General features: G+C 42.3%; 1 protein-coding gene across 1 annotated transcript in view; it reads right to left on the reverse strand.

Moving 5' to 3' along the window:
* CHSY3 (chondroitin sulfate synthase 3) overlaps positions 1 to 19,334 on the reverse strand; it is a 93,931-nt gene extending 74,597 nt beyond the window's left edge. The window contains exons 1-2 of the mRNA XM_083464466.1: positions 18,221 to 19,334; positions 11,674 to 11,957 (exon numbers count right to left, since the gene is read on the reverse strand). Coding sequence (XP_083320592.1) covers positions 11,674 to 11,957; positions 18,221 to 18,995 — 1,059 coding nt within the window. The 5' untranslated portion in view covers positions 18,996 to 19,334. The remainder of the gene's footprint in view (positions 1 to 11,673; positions 11,958 to 18,220) is intronic.
* Between the last annotated feature and the right edge of the window lie 245 nt (positions 19,335 to 19,579).

The raw sequence follows: 19,579 nt of genomic DNA on the forward strand, positions 1-19,579 counted from the left end.
TTATTTTTTTAAAAAGTCCCAACTCCTAAACCTATATAGATTTCCAAAAAGGTTCAAAAGGGTGATGAGACCATTATGGGATTAAAACCATGCTTAGATTTGTAATCCCATAATCACTTTTTGGAAATGTGCTTTACTAATCCTGCTTCTTTTCTTTATGCACATCAATGCATCTTGGTGCATATATTAGTTATGTAGAGTGCATATTAAAACTAAGAAAAACATTGCTATAATAACATTACAGAAACAGGAAACATTGCTTTCTGAAGCTGAAATAATGGTATTGTTGCAAGTGTGAAAATGATTGCTTGCAAAGTAATCTATTGGGCTTTCTAACCACGCAATCTTTTTCACAATGACAAACACTGCAAGTTGAAAGACAGAAAAGGACTGCAATCCCGTACACAGGTAGTATGATTTTAATGGGTTTTATATCTTCACAAAACTACGCGTTGGATTGCAGCCATCGTTTTAGGACTCACAATCCACGGTTCCCCTGGAAACCTCACGAGAGCCATTTAGTAATTTTCAGTCCTATTCTAGCAGTCTGTTGCAAACTGCATCAAACTATATGAGATAAATAGCACCAGGCTTCCCACCCTTGCTTATTCTTAAGTAAAACTGACCCAAATCTATTTGGTTACTAGGTCTAAGGCTACCCTTCTGCCTGATACAGAAGCTCCAACTGGTGAAAAAAGCTGCAGCTAGCAGCTACACTGTTGATGCGGACAGACTGTTCCCAGCACATAACTCCAGGGCTGATCATCTTGCACTGGCTGGCCATACATTTTGCAACCAGGTTTGAGGTTCTTCATAGAATCATAGTTGGAATTGCAGGAAGATGCAGTTGTCCCATGCAGTAATAGAGCCTGCAACCTTGGCATTATCAGCGCCATGCTTTAACCAACTGAGCTATCCAGGTCTTGTAATAATTCACAAGGTCATTAACAAGTTGGGTCCAGGAGACCTCAAGGACCACCTGTACCCTTATATCCCTGCCTGATCACTCAGGTCTTCAGGGGAGTCAGTGGTGGTGGCCCACCCCCATGGCTCAGATTCAGAGCCTGTATCCACCAGGAGCTTTGCATTCAGTATCATGGGCTCACTTTTATGGAACTCCACTTCAGCTGAGGTCCACTCTCTGTTGAAATTCTGGCACCTACTAAATACTTAAAAAAAAAAAATCCAGCAGCCAATTTAACTGAATTCTAGTTTTATAATTTTAACTGATTTTTATTGGTTTTGTATTGAGCTTCTTGTACACTATACTGTAATTAAGTGGTATATAAATTGTCAAAATAAATGAATTTTACAGATCCCCTCCCCCTAAAAAATCAAATTGGGCCTCTTTTTTATATAATATAAGACCATGAAAATGACCAGGATGTGCAATGCTAACAGTGGTCCAACAAAATGTGCTTCTAGAATAACATTCATAATACAATGATGTCTTACCTAAAAGATGTATCTATTCTAAAATATGAAAGAGCTTTCCTGAGCAAGGGAAAATACAGAAGTGCTTTCTTGAGAGAACAATTTAATGTGCTGTCTTCAGCAGTACTTGAGGGTTGTTTTAAGAGCATGTTATTCCAAAATTGTATGAAGAGATGGCAATAATGAAACATTCAATTATATATTGCTATTGTGCTGTTTTTTACAGAAATTTTGATATAGAGTGCCACCTTTTCACGATTATCCCAACTAGGGCATTCAGCTGATTAGGTGAATGTTCTCCCTGCAGAGACCAAGGTAAGCTAGTGACAGTAAAGACTGTTGTTAAAATAAGGGTTGCTCTGAACTTTAATTTGTATAAGAATTTAATTTGGACATTTGATATGCTTATTTGTATGTTTCTACTTAGTACACATTTTGCAATTGTGAGAGATATATATTTATCTGCACTGGCAAGATCTAGGAATATAACACTATTTTCAGTTACCAGTGGTCCTCTTGACTAATTTACAGAAGCAATAAACTAAGCGATGTTCCTCTTAGAATCAAATTAAAATAGCTTTGCACAATGTTGCAGTAAGATATAACACATTTTTCATCCATATTTTTCTGCCACACTTAACATTTATTTCTGCCAGTGTTTCACTTAATATTCATGCAAGAAAACACCATGTACTACTGTCAATAGTTCTATTTATAACTACAGATACTTGAGGGTTTTTTTATTTTAAAAAATCTTATTTTCCCCATGCCCCATAGGCCTATACTATACTGTGTGTGTTTTGGCAAAAGTAAACAAATCAAGAGACCAGCATTTGCTGGAACCTAGAAATAAGTAAAGATAAAGAGACAAAACTGATATTATGTGCTGCTTTAAAACAGGGACATTGAGTTTATAAAGTGCACATTGTCAAAATATTTCTTAATTCTGACACCTCCCAAATTATAACTGCCAAATGTGAACATTTTAGCACCTTTGCGCAGGTCAACGTATTAATAAACAGTACACATCAAGTTCTCACAGCCGCCAACCAAATGCCTGTGGGGAACCCTCAAGAACACTTAGGGGTTAGATCCTAGCACAAGAACATTTTCTCCTCCTGTGTTCTCCAGCCACTGGTATATGGAAGCATGACTGTAGAGGCAGAGCATAACCATCACGGCTTCCAGCCTTTGGAAGCCCTCTCCTCCATTCTCTAATCGCCTTCTACAGCCATCTAAACTGATGGCCATCACCTTCTCCTCTGAGAGTGAGCCCCATAATTTAACTATGTGCTTTGTGGGGGGAAAGTACCTTCTTTTATCTGTCCTGAATCTTCTGACGTTCAGCTTCATTGAATGTCTACAAGTTCTTTTGTTGTTAAGGGAGAAAAACCTTTCTCTAACTACTTTCTCCATGCCATACATAATTTTATAAATTTATATCATGTCACATCTTACTCGCCTTTTCTCTGAACGAAAAAATCCCAAAATGTCCACAAAATGGAAGATGGCAGGATCCCCAAGGATGTCCTGGCAATCAATCATTACTGCGGTCAAAGACCAGACAGCAAAGTTAACAACAGCAACATATGCCAAATCCGCATGAAGAAGTTGATGTAATTAAAAATTCCCTATACAGTGGTACCTCAGACTACGAACAGCACTGTTAACAAACTATTTGGTGAACAAGCTCCGCAAAACCAGAAGCCAAATGGAAGCCGAACTGTGGAAGGGCACCGGCGGCAGGAGGCCTTCAGCTAAAATCTGTATTCTGGAGATTAAAATCAGTACAGTGGTGCCCCGCAAGACGAATGCCTCGCAAGACGGAAAACTCGCTAGACGAAAGAGTTTTCCGTTTTGGAGGTGCTTCGCAAAACGAATCTCCTATGGGCTTGCTTCGCAAGACGACAATGTCTTGCGAGTTCCTGCTGGTTTTTCCCCCCCTCCCCCCCTTCTTCTAAGCCGCTAAGCCGCTTATCAGCTGATCCGATCAGCAGATAAGCCGCTAAAAGCAGCTAAAAGCCACTAATAGTGCTAAGCCGCTTATCAGCTGATCCGATCAGCAGATAAGCCGCTAAAAGCCGCTAATAGCGCTACGCCGCTAATCCTTCAATGGGCTTGCTTCGCAAGACGAAAAAAAACGCTAGACAAAGAGAATCACAGAACGGATTCTTTTCGTCTTGCGAGGCATCACTGTACTCATTCGCCAGCCATCATTGTCACCACAACCTGTCTTGTCCTCGGGGAGCTGGCTTCAGGCACCAGGCCCATTGGCAGACCAACTCTGTGTTGTAAAGATGTCTGCAAATGCAACATGAAGGCTGTTAACATCAACCCCACCATGCGGAAATCCCTTGCAGATGACCACAGTGTCTGGAGACAGTCAGGTCATGCATCCATAGCAGTGACCAGAGAAGGAATAACTGCTGGGAGGAGCAAAGAAAAGAACCACCACGGTGCATCTGCAGCAGCACAATCAGATGCCTTCATCTGCCCCAGCTACAACAGACTATGTCTCCCCTATATCAGTCTCTACAACCACAGCAAGCGTTGTAACTTTCCAACAGTTTGACATCACCCTCAAAGGCACACACCTCCACTGTCTCCCAAGAAAGACAGGTAACACCTCTGATTGTCTGGATTAAGTTTCAATTTATTTACCCTCATCCAGTCCATTACTGATGACAGACACTGGTTCAGAACTGACACACCTTCCTTGGTTGTAGGAGAAAATGAGAAAATAAGAGTTGGGAGTCAACAGCATACTGATGACACTGAAACCCAAAAGTCTGGACAACATCTTCCAGGGATTTCCTGTAAATGTTAAACAGCATGTGGAGACAGAACAGAACCCTGAGGGAGGGACCCTGCAAGCCATCAGCCAAGGCACTGAACAGGAGTCCCCCCAACACCATACTCTGGGTTCATTCCTCGAGGAAGGAATGGAGACACTGTACTGATGATTATGTACGCCATAATAATAACAATTATAACAAAAAAAGGCTTGACATATCTCGCTTTGCATGTCATGAGTCTATCTCATATATTAGTTTCACCTTTTAAGTTGAATTACTGAAATAAATGAACTTTTCCACAATATTCTAATTTTTGTAGTTTCACCTGTATAACTATGCTTCCAGTACTGTACAAAGCACTCCAAGTGCAGTCACACTATAGATCTGTGTAACAGCATTATGGTATCAACAGTTCTCACTTCCTTTCCTAATGATCCCTAGCATGGATTTTGGCTTTTCCACAGCTGACACACAATGAGACGATGTCTTCATCAAGCTTTGTACTACAACCCCAAGGTCTTGGTCCTCGTCAGTTGTGGCCAGTTCAGATCCTATGAACATATATGTGAGATTAAGTCTTTAGACTTGTTTACACTGAAGTGAATTTGCCATTTTCAGTTTGAAGAAGTCCATCTCTTCTTGTTCTAATGATCCTGAAGTATTTAATATCTTTAGCGAATATGGCCACATTTGGATGGCCTTGGAGAAAAGACCCAAAAAACACCCTCATTTGGTATCACCATAAGGTACTTTTTGCATCCTCCCATAGATATGTGCCCAGACCCCAAGATAATGATCAGGTGCTCTCCTCTGGGTGCACCCACAAAATGAAGCAAATTGAATGGCTTTAAAGAAAAGGGCTTTTTCAGTGGTAACACACTGGTTCTAGAATGCCTTCAATAGAGAGACTCATCTGGTGCCTAGTTTGTGGTCTTTTCGGTGCCAGGTGAAAACTTTTCTATTTTCCCAACTTTTAAAAATTTGGTTTAGTGCTTTAGAGATCTTTATCACTAGTCTTCTCTGTTGCAGGTGTTACTTTGGTGTTTTCTGATGATTTAAAAATTTTCTTTCTGGTTTTTTGTTCCTGAGGCATATTATAGTTTGTTATCTTGAATATTTTCTGTCCTCTACCCAGAGAACTTGGTTAACTGATGGTATAAAACAGTTGCAAATAAAATAAAAATAAATACATCCGAACAGGGGAACTCTGCCTTAAGGAACTTAAGAAATCAGGGTAATAAACCAAGATTGCATACATAAAAGAATTACTAATAAATTACTTTGTGTCACGTTTACTGTGCTAGTCACTCCATCTGATCACAAAGAAAATCTTTCCATAGTTCCAACCTCCTACAATTAGATAAATCCTACCTGTTTTTATTTTAGAAAGCAGGAATCAGAGTGCATCTTTCTATATAAAAGGGGGGGATGAGTAAGTTTCTAAATCCAGGGAGAAAACACTCTTACAGATGGAAAAGCCAACATATACAATCACAGTCTTCTTTACCTCTAATGGGAGAAAAAAAAGATTATACTTAAGAGTTTCTAAAATCCTGTCTATGCTCCAGGACTAATCTGAAGCTACCAACAGGTCAAAATTATTTTGAGCTGTTAGCACTGCACCTCAGGCTTGAAATCAAAGAACACAGATCTATTCTTATACAATTATTTTTGCAGTATTGCTCCTATGTGTGTCCTTCTTCAACCTTTTAAATTAAACACCTTATTGAATTATGACAACTCTTAAAAGATGTCACATTTTATAAAATAGGGAGACGCTCAAATAGTTTTCTAAGCCGCAAGTTTCTCAAAGCAAAGAGGCCCTCTGCTTTATCATGAAAAACTGCTAGGTTCTTTTTGGAAAATAGCTGGATTCTGCAAACCACCTTATAACGTCTCTTGATGGGGAAGCATATCTGAAACATTTGCTCAAGTTACCAGTTTTAAGCTATAAGCACTGGCAGCTGCCATTGCCATTTTGTCCAACAGAAGTGAGCTTAAGTCTCATTGGCACATAAAATTAAAATGCTATTGACAGTGTAATTAAACATTCAATATTTCTGACAAATGTTTTATTCCTAAAAACAAATGAGTAATTAAAAGAAGGCTCACATTTTTCACTGCTGTAACCTGAAGGCTGAGTCTTTGCTCTTTCCTCATGCAAGTTCCCTCCTCCTTTTAATGAAGTATGAGCAGGCAAACTATGGTTAATGTTTGTATTCAAACCACAGTGAGCACACTCACCTCAGTGTGGTTTCAAATTGTGATATTGTAAAGGGACACACTTAATAACAAAATCAAGATTTGGCCTGAAATGTGAAATGTTTTGAAAGCAGTAGAACTGATGTTCCACATCCCCCGTCCAAATTATGCTTACTAAATGTTGTTGTATTTAAATACCGTATTTTTTGCACCATAACACTCACTTTTTTCCTCCTAAAAAGTAAGGGGAAATGTCTGTGCGTGTTATGGAGGGAATGCCTACGGGTGGCATGCCTACGGATTTTCCTCCTCTAAAAACTACATGCGTGTTATGGTCGGGTGCGTGTTATAGAGCGAAAAATACGGTAATTCTTAATTGTTTATTTGCCTACAAATGATGATGCCACACATGTCTTTTTAGGAAAAGCATTCCATTTTTTAAAAAAAAACCAACCAAAAAACCTTGCCTTAGTGAAACCACAACATAGAAAAGAAAAAAAGGTAAAGGACCCCTGGACCATTAAGTCCAGTGAAAGGCGACTATGGGGTGCAGAGTTCCTCTCACTTCAGGCTGAGGGAGCCGGTGTTTGTCCGCAGACAGCTTTCCGGGTCATTTGGCCAGCATGACTAAACCACTTCTGGAGCAACAGGACACCGTGATGAGTGCCAGAGCGCACGGAAACATCATTTACCTTCCCGCTGCAGCAGTACCTATTTACTACTTGCACTAGTATGCTTTCGAACTGCTAGGTTGGCAGAAGCTGGACAGAGCAACCGCAAGTTAACTGACCAGGGCTCCTTTACCTTTATGTTAAACCACAACATACCCTTGGCTAAAGCAGGATTCTAAAAGATGGGGAAAGGCTCTCCTAGAGTATCTTGGTCCTAAATCATTTAAGGCTTTAAAAGACCAGCACAAGTATCTTAAATCGGGCTTGAAAGTGGGTAGATTATATCAATGTAGATTTTTCAAAAAATTATGGAACAACTCTTTCTACCCCCATGAAAATTATTGCAACTGGGTTCTGTACTAATGAAGCTTCTAGATCAGGGGTCGGCAAGGTTTACCTCGCCTGGGCCATTTCACTCTAGTGGAGATCCTTCCATGGGCCGGATTGCGCCCACGATTTCCGGCGTCTGCGCAGGTGCGATTTCTGGGGCCATGGAAGTGAGTTCCCGCACCGCACGCAGGGACTCGCCAACTAGGCAGCTCAGTTTGGGGGTGGCTCGTGGGGCGGTTAAATGACCCCTGTGGGCCACTTGTGGGCCATGGGCTTTAGGTTGCCTACCCCTGTTCTAGATTGTCTTGAAGGGTAACCACACATAGAATGCATTACAGTAATAAAGTAGTAGGTCACCAAAGCCTGTCTCACTATGGCTAGGCTATCCTTATCCAGGAACAGTCACTCTTGGTGAACCAGCTGAAGCTGGTAAAAAACACTCTGGTCATCAGGAACCCAAGTGAATGATAGATCAAGGAGTACCATCAAATGGCATACTTGTTCTTTCTGGGAGAGCACAACTCATTCCAAAGCAGAATCAATGCCAATTTCCAGGACACAAGAACCACCCACCTTCCCTCAGCCTTTTCCTTCTGTTTACGTACTCTTTTCACTCCTTAGAGTACAATGACAGAACAAAGGAATGCCAAATTTTTGTTTTAAGATAATATTAACATGTACAAGTGATGTCCACAAGCCCCAGAGCAATATTTGGCTGTGTGTTGCAGTTAGGCTATTGCTGTGTAACTAGGTTATAGGCATAAAAATGGGTTCTTGTTCATTAGCAATTTTACTAGCTCACTAGGCCAACAAATTCAGCAAATAAGCATCAGCTTGCCTAATAGTGCAAGATATTAAGCTATTACGTTCTGTAACTAATTTATCTTAACCCAAATACCAATGAAAGCCAGCTGGAAAAGCCAATACATCTATGTGAAATAATTAAAATATATTTAACAAATACAAAAACTATTAGAGAAACAATACATATGGGGGGTCAGGAAGCTTCACAAGCGATATTGCAAGTTATTTAAGCTTCTATATTTGCATTTCCCCCCCAGTATGGCCACAATGAGACAGAACTTTAAACAATAGATTTGCATTATGTGAACGAACAGCAGCAAGACGGGCTCACATGCTCATCTCTCCGATTCCAGTGTGTCTGGAAGGAGATTGGAAGCTTCCATTTTCATCCTAGACCAACTTTGGATCAGATGTCATCAAATCCTGAACTGGAGAGTCTGAACTATGGCATGTTGAAACAAAGTAGCTTAATATAAAAACAGTTTGAAGTAGCCACAGTTACAACTAACCACAGTTTGCGCAAGTTCAAATGTCACATCCAGCTACAGTTAAACTAAAAGGGAAGCAAAAGTTTCATAACTCTTTGCAGCCATGCATGAGGGAATTTGTAAGCCTTGTTCCAGCATGTTCATAAAACTACAGTTTAGCAAGATGCCCAAACCATCCCATAATTATGTATTTTTACTATAAGGACTCGAAATCTGATGGTACTAGTACAGTACAGTATAGTATAGTATTTGTGGTCATGCTGCATGTCTGAGAATGGATGCAGAAAATAAGTAATAGCAACTTGTCAGTGGAAAGTCAAAATGAACAGATTTCATTAACCTGGTATTTACTGAGATAACCTTTCCCTAAACAGGGTTTTTAATTACCTTTGCAGAGGAAAAAAAAAATCAGGTTCATGAATACACTCTACTCTATACGGCACAGCAGCAGTTTTTGCAGGGAGATCTATGCTGTAACTATGGTTTGTTAAATCATACCAAACCAAACCAAACTGATTTTGAAACCATATCTTCCCCCACCCCCCAAAAAACCAAACACACTGCTCCTCCACTCTTAAACAGACATCCCAATGCAGTTTCTTTGGTTGGAATTTGCTGTTCAAGCAAATACCTCCGGAAAGCGAGCCAAGTCACAAATGACACATTCCTCATCTTTCTACCTTGAACAACATTAAGACAAATATGGGGCCACGGTTGCCCATATTCTCTGCCACACAGAAAGCAGCTGCAACCAGAATGCTGGATTAGATAGACGAACTATTTTCCTAAGGCTGCAAACTAAGTATGAGACAACTTCAACGAAGTTGTCGTCACTCTGAACTAGCTTGGTTTGCTCTCAGTGACATCATTACGAGGCAAAATCTGACAGGCATCACCTAGGAAGACAAGGTTCTGGTTTCAAAGAAAAATGTAACTGAAGCAGTGGCTGTGAAGAAATTACATGCCAACACAAAAGAGCAAGGCATTTACAGGGAATATTCCCACTCTGCCTGACAGTCACATTTTCAAGCTAGAAATGTTTGACAGTGAGTATCAGTCTTGTTTGTGGCATGTTCCAGGTATTTGATTCAAAGATCCTACATCACAGAGTTGCAGTGTGTTCAGAAATTTCCATATATGACCCAAGGTTAAATGGCCATCCCAATAGTCAAATGCCTTCATGTTTTAAGCCTTTTCGGGTCTTCCCCTGAACTATGTACCATTAATACGTATGCTCCCGCAAATTCAGTGAAATCCTGTACTTAAATTAGCATTACACCATTAATCCCAGGGGATCTAGAGAAACTGTGTGCTGATAGTCAACATGAAATGAAAAAGAATATATCTAAAATGCCAGTAGAGATTCTTCTCAAAGGATTTATTTTTAAGGTCAGCAAATAATCTGCACTCACTTTAAATTACTTTCAGCAAAGGCCCACTAAAGACAATGTAAGTACTTCAGCATTTGCGCACTGAAAATGTAAATGTACAGCCAACCAAATAAAAATGGTCACATTCTCACTTTAAAAACCAACACATTATGCAAACAGATACATATTTAGGTTTGGCTACTAACATGAATTAGTAGCTAACTAACATGTTAGCTACTAACATGAGTTTGACCAAACTGCGGGAGGCAGTAGAAGACAGGAGTGCCTGGCGTGCTCTGGTCCATAGGGTCATGAAGAGTCAGACACGACTAAATGACTAAACAACAAATACATATTTACTCAGGTTAACCCCACTATACTCAATGAGATTTACTCCAAGGTGGTTGTGCTTAGGACCGCAGCCTGAAATAATGAAGATGAACTCACAAGTAAACGTTTTGGATAAAGAAAGAGCACATCCAAAGCTCAGAACAGATTCTTGAATAATGCCCTGAAAAACTCCTGAAAATAGTATTTTCCTTCCAAAGGTCACAACTCAATTAAGGAGTTTCATTGAAATAATTATAAAGCTGATATTTTACATATTACATTTTAATATATCATACTGGTTTTAATATATTTATAGAACATAGATGTTTAGAAGTCATAGGCTTTACTTAAAAAACACATTCAATCAAAAGAACAGGGTACCCTTAGCTGAAATTTGCTGTATAATGCACAAATCCAATTGCTGTTCTGCGTTTTGTTTTTCATGGCACATAACCTCTTTCATTGGCCTATTTAAATTGATTTTTTTCACTACTTAATGAGATAGTGACACTGGGGCAAGCATATTCTAATACTAAACCAGCACAAAAACATGGATCATATGCATAATAAAAGTTATGACTGTTTATGTCATCCATTGATGTTACGCAAAATCTAGGCATGTCACCTTGCTGAAAAGTTATGGGGATTAATAACTTGATCCTGACCACACTCACTCAGATGTTTTCATTTAATTTTGACAAAACATATATCAAATGTGCATAGGGCTTCAAGCTTGGTACAGATTTTCACAGCTGTTTTTTTAGGGTTGGCTATGGATGTAGAAAACAGAGTTTTTCTGCTCCATGTATATTAAGCAGACATACAGTAGTTTCGTCACACCCCTAAATTGGCTCCCTACATCATAGTGGGTTGATCGGTGTCACCAGAGAATGGACCTATATAGCAGGGGGAGGGGCAGGAAATGAGCTTGAGGCAAAGCAGTTATGTTTTAAATGGCCACGTCTCCTAACCCATCCTGCTCACTCAGCTCTCATCTCTGCAATTGTTTCAAATTGTTTCCCCTCTGTTTCCTTTATTCAACTGCCATTTTAAAACCTGCCTTCTTTTTTGCTCCCCCACCCCCCAACCTGACTTCATGAAAATCCAGGATTGTGATGGGGCACTACAAATCCTCCAGTGTGCGGACATATCCTCCAATCAGGACTGCGTGATGACAGCTTTACACTTCTATGTATATTGGAAGACGTTTAATTTCAAAAACCACCATTACTAATCCACTCTTCCTTACCTCATACGACCAGACACACTGAGTTCCACCAAACCGGCGAACACATCGGCCCACTTCCACATCCTCATGAGTAGTGTACATTTCTCGAAGGCATTCACCTATATGTGGCACCATCCTCCTAAGAACTTCGCGGCTGAAGATCATCCCAGGTCCTCCCATGCAGAAATTCTCTCCTGGCTCAAGGCCCAGTTTTCCAAGTTCTTCAATATTCCCCAGTCCTGTCTGGCCCAAATAGAGAGGTTTACTGCTGTTCAGTGACCGAAGGAACTCTTCCAATTTTTCCCCTGTAAGAAAAAGGAGAGGAAATATTGTTTATGCCACACAATCAAGAGATTCTGTCTTTTGACATTACAACTATAATCACTTGCTCTAACACAGCAATTACCTCTCTTTCACTAACACAGCAATTACCTCTCTTCCACTTCAACGAAATGCAAGCATACCAAGGCAAGAGGAAGACAAGGATAGTAGGCCTTTGAAAAACTTTCTACATGCTACTGGGGCCATGACTGCCTGTAACATTAAGTCAATGTTTCTCTAGGACAGTGGCTTAGTCCCTAGAACCAGTAAAAGACACTTCTGCTTACACAAGGGGAAATCAGATTCCTACCATTTCCAACCTCCATCACCCCCAGTTGCATCCTTCTACACTGGATTTCAAACTTCATGAGCAACCTTTTCAGAATCTGCAGTGGGATAAAGAGAATGGAAAGCCCCATTACGCAAGCAGAACTCTACACTGAGTTCTGTGGATAGAAACTAATTCCCAGATTCAAGAGTTAAGTGGCAAGCTTAAAATACACCAATCTCCACCATCCAATTTCTCCCCACTTGGTTACTGATGCAACTGTACCCATTTTCCCTTTCTCTATGACTGTAACCATCATATACACACTGCTGAGTTTCTGGGCATTCAAGGGCTATTCAAGCCCCTGGGTGAAAGAAAAGCATACCTAAACTTAAAATAGTTCAGTCATCCATTCGTCCAACTAGATCCAAATACAATAAAGAGAGGTAAGTAACTACAACAGTGGAACAAGAAGAATATGGAAAAAGTAGAGGAAGAGTCCAAGCAAGCAAAGTTTAATAAATATTAAAATAAAATTACCGACATAGACATATATTTGCAAGGCTGAGATCTGTTTATGACAATGAAAAATACTCCAAGTTAAAACAAGGGACTATAACTATATACTTTCCTTAAAGTAAATCCCACTAAAATCAATGGAATTTAATTCTAATTGAATATACTGAAGTGCAAATTAATTTTTTTTTTTGCTAATTCTTTTTATTTTATTTCCAGCATAAAATACATCAAAAAAAGAAAACCACAAACATTCCAAAAAGGAAAGAAGAAAAAAAAGCAAAATACATAAGCACATTAAAGTACATAAAAGAACATTAGTTCGTACTATATTGTTAATCTGACTTCCCTCCACCACGGTTTGAGCTAGAAGTGCAAATTAAATTTAAAATAGAGGGCAATAGTTATATGGATAAATGAACTTTATAAAAATCTTTTAAAGGGGAAGGGCCATGAAATGTAGCAGTGTATTTGCTTTACATACAGAAGGCCCCCGGTTCAATGCCTGGCATCTCCAGATAGGACTGGGTTTGACCTTCTGCCTGAAATCTTGAAGAGCCAATGCAAGTCTGTGCAGACAGTACTGAGTTAGATGGTTTGACTCCGTATAAGGCAGCTTCCTACATTCCTCTTTTGATTCTGTTGCAGGCTACCGCAACGTCACTGTTGCAGAGCAGTGTTATAAACTCAGATACTGTATATACGCTAGGCACCAAGTGGCTCCTTAAACCAGAGTTACAGTTGCCAAAATGGAATGCCTGGTTGCCATTTTTGGGCGAGATGCCTCAAAAGTCTATTTTTCAATACAGTGGTACCTCGGGTTAAGAACTTAATTCGTTCTGGAGGTCTGTTCTTAACCTGAAACTGTTCTTAACCTGAGGGACCACTTTAGCTAATGGGGCCTCCCGCTGCCGCCGCCCGATTTCTGTTCTCATCCTGCAGCAAAGTTCTTAACCAGAGGTACTATTTCTGGGTTAGCTAAGTCTGTAACCTGAAGCGTCTGTAACCTGAGGTACCACTGTACAACCTTTTGGTTCCTGAAATTTGGTCCGATTGTGCAGATCAAATATCATGGGCAGAATTCTACAGGACGTGTTGCTAGTGCGCGAAAACAGTCAAGATCCAAGGATCTCCAGGCATCTATCTCCAGATGGTGGAGACGTCAGGCATCATTCTGGTGCCTGGACATCTTCACTTGGTCACAATTGACTGATAGCCAGGTACAATATGTGCCTAGCACCTGACAAATTTCAAAAGCAGCTGCAGAGTCCATTGTTATGTATCAAAGTAATAATAATAATAATAATTTATTATTTATATCCCGCCCATCTGGCTGAGTTTATTAACATTTTTTAAAAGTTTAGCCCTAGTGTAGAAAGCAATTTGAACCATCAATAAGTACATGTTCCCCTGCACTTCCATGGCTGAATATGTTAACTTGAAAACTGAAACTTGTAACGAAGGCCATTTCATATGAGGACACACAGTTTGTTGAGAGAGAGAGAGAGAGAGAGAAATATTATCACAATGCACACATTAAATGATTTTTATTCTTTTTGCAGTGTAACTCAGATTGATCCACTTCATCACTAATTTTCAGTCTCTTAACATCACTGGTAATATTGACCATTATTTGCTACATCATAACAGTGTGTGACGTCCAACCTTAGCCATACTCAGAACATACCCAATGAAATCAATGGACTTGAGTTTCTTAAGGAAGTACTGCAAAACCTTGGGCACTGCTTTAAAATTTCTCCACTCAAGAACATACTCTCTGGATTTACAATAATAAAACATATACCGTATTTTTCACTCTATAAGACGCACCAGACCACAAGACGCATCTAGTTTTTGGAGGAGGAAAACAAGAAAAAAAATATTCTGGATCTCAGAAGCCAGAACAACAAGAGGGATTGCTTAGCAGCGAAAGCAGCAATCCCTCTTGCTGTTCTGTCTTCTGTGATAGCTGCGCAGCCTGCATTCGCTCCATAAGACGCACACACATTTCCCCTTACTTTTTAGGAGGGAAAAAGTGAGTCTTATAGAGCAAAAAATACGGTATACTGTCAGTAGCCCAAAGCCAGCTGTAGTCAAAGGACTTGCATTCCCATTTGCAACAAGCGACACATCCATCCACTTCAGTGGGGCTCAGGTAAGCATCCTAATGCACATAGAGATGTGCGCCTGGAAGTACATCAGCAATGTGCACAAAGGGAGGGTACTTATGCATGCAGATTCTGTCCTGATGAATCCATATAAAGGTTTTCCACAATGCCCTGCTGCAAACCCAGACCAGGAATGTGACAAGTTGCCTATCTCTATTAAGAACTGAAGAGGGGGGAAGATTGTCAACAACAACAAAAATGCACTGAATTAAGCAACACCATAACATATACTTTACAATTTTTTACTTTTATCTTCCTTACATTTTAAAATGGGGGGGGGGGATATTTAAAGTCATTAAAGAAACAAAGCGTTTGCATTCCAGTTCCTAAGTTAAAAAGGACAGCAATGGATAACCAACATGTAATGCTACCTGTATACTTACAAAGGGTAAGATGAGGATGGACTGCCACCCTTAGGTTGCAAAGCTGAGTGATGCAAGAAATCCAACTGTAGCATACTAAAAAACAACAATGTTGAATTCCTAGCAACCCTAAATTAACATCTCCCTAGCATTTTATTTCACACCATGTAAACTAGATTGTTTGTTTATCTCCCGCCCTTTTTCCCTGACTGGGGGCTCAGGGAAGATTATTTATTTTTACTGGAGAGGCCAGAGAACAATTATGTTTGGACAACATTTGACAGGTTCCAGCACCTTTTTGTTATCTCATGATTAACTCAGATGTAAGTTCCACTAGGTTCTATGTGCTTTACTACCAGTAAATGAGTCTAGGGTTGCAGCCCAAGACATATTGAACTGTGATTGTGTTCCTAGAAGGCTATATTCCCAGTTGGTCACAGAGATCACTAAGGGGCATAGTTGAGCAAAAAGATGCCTTGGTTCCATAATTAATATTGATATTCCTTGAAAAGTCTTGAGTCAGTTCCTTTTGCCTTGTAATTTAAAGAAAGTTCCAACTAAAGAACAACACTGGCAACCAGTGCAATGCAGAAATATGAAACAGATAACACCTGAATGATCACACTTTGACCATTTGCTGCCTCTGTAACACATAAACAGTTACTTAAGTGAAACTAAGAACTTTTAAACCACATTAGGGACTGAAGTGAACACTTCAATCTTATTTCTAAGAGGAAATGTTATCAACATTCCTTACTACTTATGGATAGAGGAAACTGATTATTATGCTGACAAGCACATTACTTCTGAAACACATGCTCCTTTCTGCATTGCCCACAGAGCTATGGACACCAGGATCTCAACATGTCACTCGCACAACATGCCAAGTGATCTTGAAAATAAGCAAAGAATTGAAGGATAATTCCAGTATTTGTTGTTAGTGACATTAAAGAAATGTTTACATGTGGCCGAGTACAAAAATATTGGCTATGCTTTCTAAATCTAAAAAAAGAGAATATGTATGGATGAGGCATCATAATCTTGTTTTACACCCAGTTATTGGCATGAATTATTCCTTGCACTTTCAACCTCTTGCCTTGTTCACTTCTCTTCCCTTCAGCCTGTCACAACAATGTATATGCATCCTACAACTTTCTCTGTCCACTTCCAGCTTCACTTTGCAAAACTTTCTGAGACAATAAACTGGTTTGTCTTTATACTTAAGCACTGGATTCCAGCTGTTCTGCTGGAACTCATCACAAACCTGCAAATCCTTAACAAGCTGCAAACCATAAAAGCTTTCATGCAATTAAATACCACATCAGACTGTGTATACTGCTAGGAAGAAATCCAACTCATCCACCTTCTACCAGTATAACTTTTATAACAGTCTAATAATAATACACAACAAAATAGTCCTGAAGCTTCCTGGTTGTTGCCACAGGTCTCCCATCACACTTCCAAGCAAGTCACAGTTTCTGTGAGTACAGTACTTCAGAACATTTACTGTGAACATCACTGCTCTTGATAATATGTTAATGCAGGTAAAACTCCAAATCTGTAGAAATAATAAGTGAATGTGTGTATTTCTATCAATTAAGGCCAGAGGGAAGACTGGGTTTGTTTGTTTTCATCCCACTCTGCAGGTGACTTAAGATTCTTCCACAAGATGGGCTCTCGGCCAGAGGAAAAACAAAGCCTTAAACTCTGACAAACACTGACAGGTCTAAGCAAAGTCCTGGAGTTTGGAAGGTGGGGCAGGGACCTGCATAGGCAGGCGTGTGCTCAACAAAACCACTAGAGATCTAGGAAGCCAGCCACGCTGCCACACTCACTTCTGTTTTAAAAGGGGGTCATTAAATGGCATAACTTTCCAAGTTATTTATTGCAGGTAGGATGCAGCAGAAAGCTACCCAAAGCACCTGAGATTCTAACCAACTTGTTGAAACCTGATGCAACAAACTCAGCTTTGCAAAAAATGAAATACATCTCAGTGTGTCCCTTTTTGACAACTCTGCAAGGTAAGCCAACCAGAGAAAGGGCCTGAATAGGATAGGTGCTACTCTTAATCACTTGTAGGTTGCCATGGAGTGAATGGCCCTGGCACTGAAATTTGCCCAACCCCTTCATGGGGAATCTGGTGGGTACTCAGGCACCCAGGGTACCAGCACCTATGGGCTGCAGCACAATCCTATACATGTTTGCACTGAGGTCAGTGGGGCACATCACTGCCCTAACACTCAGGATTGCAGGACACGTGTAAGACGCCATTCCAGAACAACTCCTAAAATGAGTGGCATCGAGTCTCTACACCAGAAGGTCTGGTGGTCTAGTTTTACACATGCAGGCATCTACTGAGACTTTCTCAGTGGTGCGCCCATGCACTCTGCCCATGCTCAGGTCCGCCTTGTTTCACCATACCTCACACGGTTGTTCAGAGCTTAAAAACCCGGGAAACATCAGCAGCAAGTCCCGGGGCTCAGCCCTTCAGCCCCGCCATCCATCCACAGGGCTGCCATATGTTCAGATGTTTTAACACTGCACCCAGAAAACAGCTTGAGCATCATTTAGCAGGCCAAACGACAAATCAACTCCAAAGAACATACAACTTGCATTATAAATTTCATGTTCATAAAAATATGGGGCAGCCATATGTTTAGATTTTCAAAGACACTGCTGAGATTTCAAAGGCGGGATTGACTTGGGGGGGGGCGATTTCCGAAGTCAATCAAAAAATCATTTTTGGGTGGAACCCTCAGCAACTTTTGGGTTTTGTCTTTAAAAACACTCAACAACTTTTGGGGGTTTCCTTTAAAAAGAAGCTCATCAATTTCGGGTCTTCCTAAAAAAACAAAACACCTCAACAACTTTTGGGGTGCCCTGGCTTTTACTTTGTGAAACAGGGCGCCCCTCTCCATCCCTCCCCTTTTCACCTTTGATGTAGACGTCGTCGTCGGCGCGCATGAACCACTCGTAGGCGTCCAGGTAGTGGTCGTGCATATACTTGAGCATCATGAAGGACTTCTTCTGCGGCGGGTACGAGTCGTCCACGCCGGGCAAGGCGACCACGGGCAGCGGCCGCTCCCCCCTCGAGGCGGCCGGAGGCACCGAGCCTTGGCTGGAGAAGAACTCCACGCGGCCGGGGATGGAGGCGGCCCACGTCCGCTGCGCCGCCAGCGCGCGGCTGCCCAGGTACTTCTGCGCGGTCATCACCCCGACGTAGAGGAAGCGGCCGCGGGGCGCGCAGCCCGGCGCGCCCGCGTAGTCCCCGCTGCCGTTGTGGCTGCTGCTGCCGTGGCGCCCGGCGCCTTCTTCCTCTTCTTCCTCCTCCTCCTCCTCCGCCTCCAGAGGCGGCGGCGGCGGCGGGGGCGACGGGTCTCCTTCTCCGGCGGCTGCCACGGCGAAAGCGGGCGCGAGCTGGCCCTCCGGTTCCCGCCTCTGCTTCTCCCCTTCAGCCGCCTCAGGGCGCAGCTGCCTCTTGTCCGCGGGCAGCGCAGCCGCGCGGCCGTAGAAAGCGCAGAGGCGGCCGCCGCCGACGCCCGCCCCGGCGGAACTCACGCCGCCGCCGCCTCCTCCACCGCCGCCGCCTCGCCTTTTCCTCTCGCTCAGCTCGGCCACTTTGGGCGCGACGAGCCACGAGGCGACGGTGAAGCCCAGCACCAGCCCCAGCGCCACGCTGAGCCACGGGCGCCGGGAGCGCGCGGCCATGGCGCTGGGGAGGCGAGCTGAGGGTCCCGCTGCCGCCGCCTCTTCGCCGTCACCACAGAGTCCGCTTCTCGGCGCGCAGCTGAGGCAGAGAAGGCGGCGGCGGCGGCGGCGGCTCCGAGCGAAAACTTCTCTCCCGCCGCCGGCGCCGCGGAGGCACACGTCGGGCTTCGCTGGCGGCGGCGGCGGCACCTGGGCGGCGGCGGCCCCTCCCACGGCCCGGCCTCCTCCGCGCAAGGGCGGCAGAAGAAGAAGAAGAAGAAGAAGCAGCCAGCGAACGAGCGGCCGCTGCTGCTGCTGCTGCTGGAGCCGGGCAAGGAGGCCGGCGCCGCCTCGCTCTGCGCCGCCGGCCGTGGATTCCGAGCGCCTCCCTCAGGAAGGAGCGGCTAAAGCCGGCGCCACTCCCACGGGGGGGGGGTTGCTGCTACACGAGACTCCTCCGCAACCGCCTCTCCGCAAGGGAATCGGTTCAGAATTCCCAGGCCTGCCATACGTCCGTGTTTTCCAGGACACGTCCAGCAATTCGCCTCGCGCCCGGGATTATTATTAAATTTCATTTCATTATTTTATATATAGACAGAGTTTCT

The sequence above is a fragment of the Podarcis liolepis genome (genome assembly GCF_965112155.1).
Source record: "Podarcis liolepis genome assembly, chromosome: 11".
Classification (NCBI taxonomy): Eukaryota; Metazoa; Chordata; class Lepidosauria; order Squamata; family Lacertidae; genus Podarcis; species Podarcis liolepis.